The 12,070-nt window shown below is 35.0% G+C and overlaps 1 protein-coding gene across 6 annotated transcripts in view; it reads left to right on the top strand.

Moving 5' to 3' along the window:
* TMEM117 (transmembrane protein 117) overlaps positions 1–12,070 on the top strand; it is a 483,102-nt gene that overhangs the window by 391,836 nt on the left and 79,196 nt on the right. For all 6 annotated transcript variants that reach the window (XM_053226143.1, XM_027035936.2, XM_053226144.1 and 3 more), the window contains one exon: positions 11,447–11,606. In XM_053226143.1, the coding sequence (XP_053082118.1) occupies positions 11,447–11,606 (160 nt within the window). The remainder of the gene's footprint in view (positions 1–11,446; positions 11,607–12,070) is intronic.

A 12,070-nucleotide genomic window follows, 5' to 3' on the forward strand; every position in this document is an offset into this window, starting at 1 on the left:
GATTACCAGATTTTTAGTTTGCTATGAGAAATTATGAAACATGATCTGACTTGTTTTGGTTGAGTTTCAACATTGTGTAAAAAGAAATAAAAGTGATTTTTATTTCCCTTTAGATGTTATAATAATTGGGCAGCATGATCAGAAAAGAATATGATATTCATGGCTGGAATAAAAGATTATAGACATTTTAGAGCATGAGTAATAACTAATATATTAAAACACATAAAAGCATAATTATGTTGAAGCAAATGAAATTCTATTTCTAGTAGGATAAAGCATGGCCAAATTTAGGCAAGTTTGTTTGGCTCAAATTCTTTAAAAAAATTTTTTTAATGTTTATTTATTTTTGAGAGAGAGAGAGAAAGAGTGCAAGCTGGGGAGGAGCAGAGAGAGAGGGAGACACAGAATCCTAAGCAGGCTCCAGGCTCTGAGCTGTCAGCAGGGCTCAAACTCACAAACTGCAAGATCATGACCTAAACCAAAGTCAGACCCTTAAACGACTGGGCCACCCAGGCACCCCTGTTTGGCTCAGCTTGTATTAGGAGATTCTGTACATTCCTGCTACCTGGTTTTATTAAGATGAAATTGTGTGATAGTTAACCCTAAGTGTATTAGACCTTAGGACCTAATGTAAGTTCTTCTCTGTCTTCATTTAATGCCTGCTTTCAAGCTATTTGACTATGCAATAAATATATCAAAATGGTTATAAATGGAAGAAGGACAACAATATTAACTAATGTATTTACTTGAAATAGAAGTTCAGTATTTTTAAAAATCCAGAAGTTATGGTGAAGAAGTGGTTAGGACTGTGAATTAAACCACTATTTGAGGATTAAGTGGATTTACTTACATGCTCTACTCTGTCTCTGATTCCCCAAATATAATAGATATTTGAGTAAGGTGTAAAATGAGTAAGTTTCCAGATAAGATCAAGATGATATTACATTTTTGAGGATATCTGAAGATTTTCAGCTAAAGAGAGAAAATGGTTTGCTATAGGAGGAGTCCTCAGAATCCACAGATTCTCATTATAGTGCTGTCACTGGCAGTCTGTGTGACAGGAGCAAGTCCCCTAACCTCTCTGGAAACATTTTATTTGTGCACTTTACCAATGACTCTTAGTGCATATACAAATTTACACTTCCTTACCAACAATTCTGTGGTTCCCACAAGCCCAGCCAGAGGTTGGTAATGGCTGGATTAGAAAAGGTCTGTTAAGGGGCTAAATGGGTGATGAGTATTAAGAAGGGCACTTGTGATGAGCACTGGGTAAGTAATGAATGAATCACTAAATTCTTCTCCTGAAACCACTATTACACAATATGTTAACTAAACAGAATTTAAATAAAAACTTAAAAAAAAAAGCACTGTTAACCCTTCTTGGTCTCACATTCTAACTCTTATTAATCTAAGCGGAATTAGCAATAATTGAGGAAAAGTAAACAAACTAGAAATCTGAAAACATGAAATTGAGACTAACTACTCAAGCTGATAATTATGTATGATTTTTTTTCCATTTGACTAGTGGCCAGAAACCAGACAGTGAAATTGATGAGCCAGTATGCCCTGCTGGTGTTGGCTACAGCCTGAAAGGAAATAATCCAGATAATTGTTTAATTGGATGCTACTTAAAAGAGAATCTGAAACTCCCCAAGAATCACGGTCCAGAGTAAACATCTTTTCACTCATATTGGTTAAATAAAAACCTGAGAATGTTGCATTGATGGCCAGCATTTAGGAGGTTCCATTTTTACTGCCACGAAAATATTCCTTTTAACTGTTGCCTACCAGTTCTTGTCAGTCTGTGTCGGTTTTACATTTCAATGTTAAGTATTTCTGGATGGTAATTTTCCAATATTATACTTGTAATAAAAAAGGAAAATAAATGAAATCCTTGCTACACAGTTACAGAAGGATAATATTCAATAGCTTCCTATGAGAGGCAATCTGTACAGTGGTTATCACACAGACTATTCTAAGTCAGCCTGGATGTGAATCATCTCATATCACTCATATCTTATATTTCATGTAACTTTTAAAGTCTGTAACTCAGGTCAAGTTATTTGAACTTTCTGTGAGCTTCTGCACTTAAATTGGGGGTGGTGACAATAGGGGTGTAAGGATTATATAAGTTACATAAGTTAATTTGTGTAAAGTGCTTATGCCAATGCTTGGTATATTATAAGTGGCACATAACTGTAATAGTAATTTGCTGCCATTACTATTTTCTTTGTAGCAGTTTCACATAAAAGTGACTGTTTTTGTATAACATGAGTCATGGCTCTTTTAAACAGGTGTTCTGACTGAATTATCATAGCATGGTAAAGTCTAACAATTTTATAAGAAGTGGCTGAGAAAAACAAAAGACATGCAGTACATTTGCTTCTAGAGTTCTATCTAGAGAAGGGACTAAGTGGAATGACTAATTAATGTGTTTTGGTCCTGCTTTTTTTTTTTTTTTCTTTTTTCCATTCTCTTGAGACTTTATTTTTAGAACTGTCTTGAGCTGTATGCTTTCATATTTAATGATTGCCATTTTTATTCTTTTTATAGTAGTAAATATTAAATATCAGGCAGAATGTTTCCTTTAATTTCTCTTTGTAGTGATAAAGTATCACCAGTAACTTTTTCTTGATATGTGTAGCAATACTCTTTCTCAAAACAGAATTACTTAATAAAGCCAGGAAGATATCTATGAAAAGCTCTTAGAACAGGTATTACATATTGGATAATTGAAAATATATCAAATAAAGCAAACGTCCAAAAGATGAACTTAGGAAGCTCTCACACAACAGGCATTATGATAAATTTCAAGTACCAAAATGTTTTAATGGTTAACTTTAATGACTTTATTCATAATGAGATTGTTAGCATGACTAACTTCTTTGTAAATCTTGAAATATAAGAGGTTTCTGATAGCTCAGCAGACACTTATTCCAAACTCCCAGATTTTGACACCTAAAAATGTGCCTCTTGATGAATATTTAATTTTACATTACATTACATTACCAGTTTACATATTTAGACCAATGAGGTAATGTTAGAGTATGAACTCCTATGTAATCAACTGTCTCCACAAAAGGAGACCTTGGTATCTCTTGGGAAAAAAGTACAGGGATGATATTAAAAATACTAGCCTGTAGCCTTCTGGGGAAGATGATGGAGTAGGAGGGTCCTAAGCTCACCTCATTCCATCCATACAACTAGATAACAACACATCAGTGTAAATAAAGCAGAAAATGATCTGAAGACTGGCAGAACAGACTCTCCGCAGCTAAATGTAGAGAAGAGGCAATATCAAAGAGGATAGGAAAGGTGGAGACATGGTCTAGGGACAAAGGGACCTGCATGACTGTCCCCAGAAGGGAGGGGCACAGGGAGTATGGAGAGGGGAAAGGAGCAGACCTGTCAAGTATCCCTGGCACCAGGGACCCAAACAGGGAAGACAAATTTGTATAGCATTTGGCTTTGAAAACCAGAGGGGCCTAACAATCAGTGGGGCTTAAAATCTGAAACATCAGAAATCAGCAGGCTAGTCTCTGGGAGAGCCAGGAGGACAGAGTCCCCACCTGTAAAGAGACAACACAACAGTCCCACTGAGATACAGCATAGAAGCAGCAGTTTGAATAACCTGGCATGCATGGGAAGGAAATTAATTACTAATCTCACAGCATGTTCTGGAGAGACAGGGATCTTTTGGAGACCCCTCTAAGAACAGAAGAACTAGTGGATAGCATTTCCCTCCTGGGCACCCCCAGCCTAGATACAAGAACACCTTCAGGAAACAGCACCAAGCAACACTCTCCACCTAGCTTGCTAAGTGCACACTGCCCATGTGCACCTCTGTGGATCTACTCCCTCCAACCCAGCTGGCCTGGCAGGAGTTTTTCCCTGGTGGCTGCAGATCCTCTCCCTCAGTGGATGAGCATGGACCTTGCTGGCACCACATGCCACACTCCTTCCAATATACCCTTGGCCACAGCCAATGCAAACCAGTGCCACAAGCCTGGCAGTATGCAAACAGCCCCAGCAGTGGCCAGAACTACTCCTGCCCCAAGGAGAGGGGAAGATAACCAGTCCAACTGCTTCCCCAACAGTGGACTAGGGGCAGACATCTGGTCTGACTGCAGGCCCTGCCACCAACAAAAGTTTCTCAGGGGACAACAGAGGGAAAGCACCCTGTAGTTCAGTGCTATTGCATCTCCGGCATATACTTAGTCTGACTCAACTTAAGCTCAAGGCAGCCCCAGACTGGCCACAGGTACCAAATCTTGTCCACAATAGGTAAAGTGAGCCATTGCAGACTAAAGGCAAACATGGCTCATCCAAAATACACACAGAAGATACTCCTGAAGCACCAGGTTCTGGGACCTTACATTACAGGACCTCTTCATCATAAGGCCTCTATGTTGAAGAACAGGAGATGTAGCTGACTTTCCTAACACAGAGAAACCGACACAGAAAGTTAGAAAAAATGAGGAGACAGAGGAATATGTCTCAAATGAAAAAATGAGACAAAATCACAGCAAGAGAGCTAAACAAAACAGATATAAATAATATGCCTGATAGAGAATTTAAAGTAATGGTTATACATATACTCACTGGATTTGAGAAAAGAATGGAGGACTTCATTGAGATCCTCAACAAAGATACAGAAAACATCAAAAAGAACCAATCAAAGGTGAAGGACTAAGTAACTGAAATCAAAAATACACTAACTACATAGATAAATAGTAAACTAGAGGAAATAGAAGAATGGATCAGTAACTTGGAGGACAGAATAAATGAAAATCAGTCAAGCTTAACAGGAGAGACAAAAAATAATAATGAAAAATGAAAATAGGATTCTGGAACTCAATGACACCATAAAGCATAATAACATTTGCATTGTAAGGAACCTAGAAGAAGAGAGAGAAGAGTAAACAGAAAATTTATTTGAAGAGATAATAGCTGAAAATTTCCTGAATTTGGGGAAGGAAACATATCTAAATCTAGGAGGTACAGAGAGCCCCCAAAAGAATCAACCCAAGGTGGTCCATACCAAGATAAGTTGTAATTAAACTGGCAAAAAGTAGTGATAAAGAGATAATTTTAAAAAGCAGTAGGAGAAACAAAAAGTTACATATAAAGGAGACCCCATAAGGCTATCAGCAGATTGTTCAACAGAAACTTTGCAGGACAGAAGGGAGTGACATGATGTATTCAGAGTGTTGAAAGAGAAAAACTTGCAATGAAGAATAGTCTATCCAACAAAAGTATCATTCAGAATAGAAGGAGAGATGAAGAATTTTGCAGACAAAAAAAAGTTGAAGGAATTCGTGACCACTAAACTTGTTCTACAAAAATACTAAACAGACTCAAAGAGTCAAAAAGAAAGACCACAAATAGGATTAAGAAAAGAAGCACAAAAACATTAAGTATATCTATAAAAATTGATCAAGGGATTCACAAAATAAAGGATGTAAAATATGACACCATATACATAAAACATGGATGGGAAAGGAGTAAAGAATGAGACAAACTTAAGTGACCATCAACTTAATATAGACAGCTATATGCATAAGATGTCATATACAAACCTAATGGTAACCACAGATAAAACAACAATAATAGATATGCAAAAATGAAGAGAAAGGAATCTAAGTATATCACCAGAGAAAGCCAGAAAACTGTGAGAGAACATGAGAAAGAAGGAACAGAGAAGAACTATAAAAACAACCTTAAAACAAGTAACAAAATGGCAATAAGTACATATCTATTAATAATTACTTTGAATGTAAATGGCCTACATTTTCTAAACAGAAGACAAAGGGTGAGGGAATGGATGAAAAAGCAAGACGTATCTATAGGCTGCCTACAAGAGACTCATTTCAGACCTAAAGGCACATACAGATTGAAAATGAATAGAGGGAAAGGATTTATTATGCAAATGAAAGTGAAAAGAAAACCAGGATAACAATACTTATATGGGACAAAATATACTAAAAAACAAAGACTGTAATGGGAGACAAAAAGGACACTATATAATAATAAAGGGAACAACGCAACAAAAAGATGTAACAATTATAAATATTTATACACCCAATATGAAAGCACCAAAATACATAAAACAGTTAATAACAAACAAAAAGGAACTACTCAGTAGTAATACAAAAATACTAGGAGAATTTAACACCCACTTACATCAATGGATAGATCATCCAAACAGAAAATCAATAAGAAAACAGTGGCCTTAAATGATATTTTGTACTAAATGGATTTAACAGATATAGTCAGAACATTCCATTCTAAAATAGGATAATGTACATTATTTTCACGTGCACACTGATCATTCTCCAGAACAGACTACATGTTAAGACACAAATCAAGTCTCAACAAATTCAGAAAGATCAAAGTTATACCATGCATGTGACCACAATGTTATAAAACTAGAAATCAACCACACACACACATACAACACCTAGATAGAGCACAAATACATGAAGGCTACATAACATGGTACTAAACAATGAATGGGTCAACCAAGAAATCAAAGAGGAAATCAAAAAATACATGGAGACAAATAAAAATTAAAACATAATAGTCCAAATCTTTGGGATTAAGCAAAAGTGGTTCTAAGAGGGAAGTTTATAGCAATACAGGCCTACCTCAAGAAGCAAGAAAATTTCAAATAAATGACCTAACCTAACACTTAAAGGAGCTACAGCAGGAGAAACAAACAAAATCCAAAATCAGTCAAGGGAAGGACATAATAAATGTTAGAGCAGAAATATACAAAATAGAAACTAAAAAAACAATAGAACATATCAGTGAGTCCAGGATCTGGCTTTTTGAAAAGATCAACAAAATTGATAAACCTTTAGCCAGACTCTTAAAAAAAAAAGAGAGAGACAGACAGAGATATCTCTGATATCTCTGATAAATACAGATGCAAAAATTTAGCAAACAAAAACCAACAATATATTTAAAAAATCATTCACCATGATCAGGTGGAATTTATTCCTGGGATGCAAGCGTTGTTTAATATTAACAAATCAACATTCTACACCATATTATCATTAGGTGGAAAAAAACATTAGACAAAGTACAACATCCTTTCATGATAAAAACTATCAAAGTAGATTTAGAGAGAACATATCTCAACATAATAAAGCCATATATGAAAAACCCACAGCTAACATCATAACTCAGTGTGGAAAAACTCAGAGCTTTTCACCTAAGATCAAGAGCAAGACAAGGATGTTCACTTCATCACTTTTATTCAACATAGGAAGCCTAGCCACAGCAATCAGATAAGAAAAAGAAATAAAAGGCATCCATATTGGTAAGGAAGAAATAAAACTTTCACTATTTGCAGATGACATGATACTATATATAGAAAACCTTAATGACTCCACCAAATCACTACTAGACCTAATAAATGAATTCAGTAAGTTTGCAGGAAACAAAATCAATATACAGAAATCTGTTGTATTTTTATACACTAATAATAAAGAAACAAAAAGGAAATTAAGAAAATCTCATTTACAATTGCACCAAAAAATAAAATACCTAGGAATAAACTTAATCAAGGAAGTGAAAGACTTGTACTCTGAAAACTACAAAACACTGATAAATGAAATTGAAGAGCACACAAAAAATAGATATTCTATGCTCATGGATTGGAAAAACAAATATTTTTAAAATGGCCATGCTATCCAAAGCAATCTACAGATTTAATGCAATCCCTGTCAAAATACTAACAGTATTTTTCACAGAACTAGAAAAAATAATCCTGAAATTTGTATGGAACCATAAAATACCTCAAGTAGCCAAAGCAGTCTTGAAAAGGAAGAACAAAACTGAACTATCACAATCCGAGATATCAAGATACACTACAAAGCTTTAGTAATCAAAATGGTATGGTACCGGCACAAAATTAGACACATAAATCAAGGAAACAGAAGAGACAGCTCAGAAACAAACCCAAAATTATGTGGTCAATTAATCTTGAAGAAAGAAGGCAAGAGCATGCAATGGGAAAAAGATAATCTCTTCAACAAATGGTGTTGGGAAAATTGGACAGATACATGCAAAAAAAAAAAAAAATGAAACTAGATCACGTTCTTACACCATACACACCGTACACAAAAATAAACTCAAAATGGATTAAAGACCTACATGTGAGACTTGAAACCATAAAAATCCTAGAAGAGAGCATAGGCAGTAACTTCTTGGCATCAATTGTAGCAACATTTTTGTAGGTATGTCTCCTGAAGCAAGGGAAGTAAAAGCAAAAATAAACTATTGGGACTACATCAAAATATAAAGTTTCTGCACAGCAAAGGAAACAATCAAAAAACTGAAAGACAACCTACTGAATGGAAGAAGATATTTGCAAATGACATGTCTAATAAAAGGTTAATATCCTGGTGTACCCGGGTGACTCAGTCGGTTAAGTGTCCGACTTTGGCTCAAGTCATGATCTCATGGTTTCTGGGTTCCAACCCGTGTCCAGTTCTGTGCTGACTGCTGGGATCCTGAAGCCTGCTTCAGATTCTGTATCTCCCTCTCTCTCTTTGTCCTTCCCCAACCTGTCCTCTCAATCTCTCTTTCAAAACTATATAAATAAACATTACAAAATTTTTAAAAAGTTAGTATCCAAAATATACAAAGAACTGGTAAAACTCAACACCCAAATAATCTAATTAAAAACTGGGCAGAAGTCATGAATGGATATTTCTCCAAAGACATATAGCTGGCCAATAGACACATGAAAAGTTGCTCAACATCACTAATCATCAGTGAAATGTAAATCAAAACTACAATGAGATATCACCTCACACCTGTCAGAATGGCTAGAATCACAAACTCAAGAAACAACAAATGTTGGGAAGGGTGTGGGGAAAACGGAACCCTCTTGTACTTTTGGTGGGAATGCAAACTGTTGCAGCCAATGTGGAAAACAGTATAGACCTTCCTCAAAAAAATTAAAAATAGAATTACCATGTATATGATCCAGTAATTTTATTACTGGGTATTTACACAAAGAATATAAAACCACTAATTCAAAAAGATATATGCACCTTTATGTTTATTGCAGCATTATTTACAATAGTCAAATCATGGAAGCAGCCCAAGTGTTCACTGATTGATGAATGGATAAAGAAGAGGTGGCATATATATACAAGGGAACATCACTCAGCCTTAAGAAGGAATGAAATCTTGCCATTAGCAACATGTATAGATCCAGAGGGTATGATGCTATGTGAAATAAGTCAGTCAGAGAAAGACTAACACCATATGATTTCACTCGTGTAGAATTTGAGAAATAAAACAAATAAAGAAAAAGTTAAAAAGTCACAAACCAAAAAAGCAGGCTCTTAACTATAGAGAACAAATTGATGGTTACCAAAGGGGAGATGGGTGAGGGATGGGTGAAATAGGTGATTAAGGGTACACTTATTATGAGCACTGAATAGTGTATACAATTGTTGAACAACATAATGTGCACCTAAAGCTAATATAACCCTGTATATTAACTATACTGGCATTAAAAAAAGAAAGAAGCAGATCCACTGGAATGTCTTTTGGGCATTTACTCCTGTCTTAATTCCTGACTGGATGAAATGTCTGGTGATAGAGAAACCATCTCACCATAATAAGGGTGAAAGTCATATTAAAGATGGAGAAGAAGGAAGATAAAAGGAGCTTTGTTTTGAGTGATATTGTTGGACTAATATGCCATCCAGGGATTTCTTATTGCATTAAATATATAGACTTTTTACTTGCCTAAGAGAAAAAAACAAAATCAAAAACCACAAACTGATTTAACCTGGAGAAAAATTTGTTTAAAATCCCATTATTCTTATGTTAGACTGTATAATATTTGCTATTTCATTTCTCTTGAATTATAATAGTTATTTAGGATTCCTCCCATTCTTAATTAATCCATTTGAATTTCTACAAATGATCAAAGATATTCTAAATAGTAGTAGAGACAATCTGTAATTTATATTTTAGAGATCATGAGTCAAATTCTTTGACAGTTTGCAATTTTAATAAAATAATTTTATTAGACATTTTTATTTTTCAAAAATGTTTTAAATATATCTTTTTTATTCATATGGAGGGAGAAATCTAAGGAAGGGTTCATTATATTCATTATATCAAATTATTTATTTGATATTCATTATATCAAATATTACAAATAAGAGGTTGTAAAAAGCAAACCCAGTATTTAAATTTAGAAATTTGTGCTTTGTTCAGTTGAAAAGAGAATTTTAGGATGGTCCATATTATTGTGTGGGTTTTTTTGTATCAATTATTATCAAACATCAGAGGGCAAAACAAGTTTGTTAATTATCAAAATGGGTAGGTATTCTTCTAAGGTTTATTTTACCTCCGTGTATTTTCTTCCATTCTTTTTTTATCTGTTTTTATTTTCTTGTTTCTTCTTTTTTTCTTTCTTTAGATTGATTATTTTCAAAGTAATTGTTTTTTTTTCATTTTTGTTTTTATAATTCAGACAAAATCAGGTGTGTTTGGGGTGGTATGGCCATAGACTCCTTTTTATAATTCAAAACAATATCCAGATACCAATATAGCTCTGAAAGCAGAGGTTTAACTACATTACAGATAATTCTCTGGCATATTAAATTTTTGCTGCCCATATTTCAGATTTAATTTGAATGTCAATATTAAAGACTAATTTAAGTACTCTTAATTCTTTTTAAAACCTTAATTGTTAATTGTTATAATTCCAAGAAAAATTCATTGAATTCCATCAATACAATTATGCAAGATTTCACAGGGCCACAAAGATAAGAAATAAGCTCACATCCCTAGTATCTTATATCAAGGAATGGGCAATCAAACGGTATGACCTAGACAGGTCACTAGGCCACAAGCCATCTATGAAACACACCCTATGAGAAGTGGCTACACCGTCCGTGTGTAGAGGTGGTTCTTCCATGGAGCTCCTTAGGCCCTGGGCATGATGATGGGATTGGTTAGCCATCCCTCTCTTTTGTAGCACGTAATAAAATCCAAAGGCTTGGATTTTGCCCATTTCCCATCTGCCTTCTGCTCTTACATGTGCATGTCTACTACCGTCAGTAAATGATGTACATGTAATGAGAGGTACACACCAGTGTTCTCGTTGGGACATATATTGTACTAGCCAAGACCATTTGTAATGGTTTTGTTGTTAATTATTTATTCTATAATCATTACCTTAATGGTCTTAAGGGAAAATTTTGGGATAGATGCTATCATACCTTTTTCTAATTGCTTTTGAAAGAAAGCTCTTAATTTACTTCTTTGTTCATCTTCATTTTGGTGAATATGCCTTGGGAAAGGGTACTTGGCAAAGGATAGACATTTAATAAAGCACAGATAACACACACTCTTCACTGTCTATATTATTATGTCCAACGTTCTTTAATGAGTATCTTGTTTCTTGCAGGACGGTTCTGTTTACTCTCACTTCTGTGGTTGTACTTGTCATTACAACTGACTGGATCAGCTGGGACAAGCTGAATCGGGGATTTTTGCCCAGTGATGAAGTTTCCCGAGCATTCCTGGCTTCTTTCATATTGGTCTTTGACCTCCTCATTGTAATGCAGGTAAGTGTTTTTGTATTTCCCTTCTCTCACTGAAACAGCTCTGTGCTTTGTTCTCAGTATAACATAACAAACACTGTATGTAGAATGAAAGGCTCCATAAAGGTAGAGAAGTGCTTAGTTTACAGTTGCTATTGGGGGAGCTTTTCTGATCATAGTTTCAGCAGTTTTACTGGGAGGATAAGCCAACTGGGCTTTTGTGAAAGTAGCACCAAAAATTCATTGTATGAACATTGGAAGGTGGACCCTGAGAAACCATACAGCATGGTGGTGTTTTCTGCCATAATTTCAAGGAAAAAAATAAGGCAAAGCAACAACAAAAAACCCTGTCATTTAGTAAATGAAAAGCTGCAGAGATGAGGATGATATAAAGCCAGCAAAGCAGGGATAAGCAATTGCCAAAGCAACTCAGGGTTTTATAGCGGTTGAAATGGAATGATGTAAAAATGCTTTTCCTGGTTATGGAA

This window comes from Acinonyx jubatus, chromosome B4, assembly GCF_027475565.1.
Source record: "Acinonyx jubatus isolate Ajub_Pintada_27869175 chromosome B4, VMU_Ajub_asm_v1.0, whole genome shotgun sequence".
NCBI lineage: Eukaryota > Metazoa > Chordata > Mammalia > Carnivora > Felidae > Acinonyx > Acinonyx jubatus.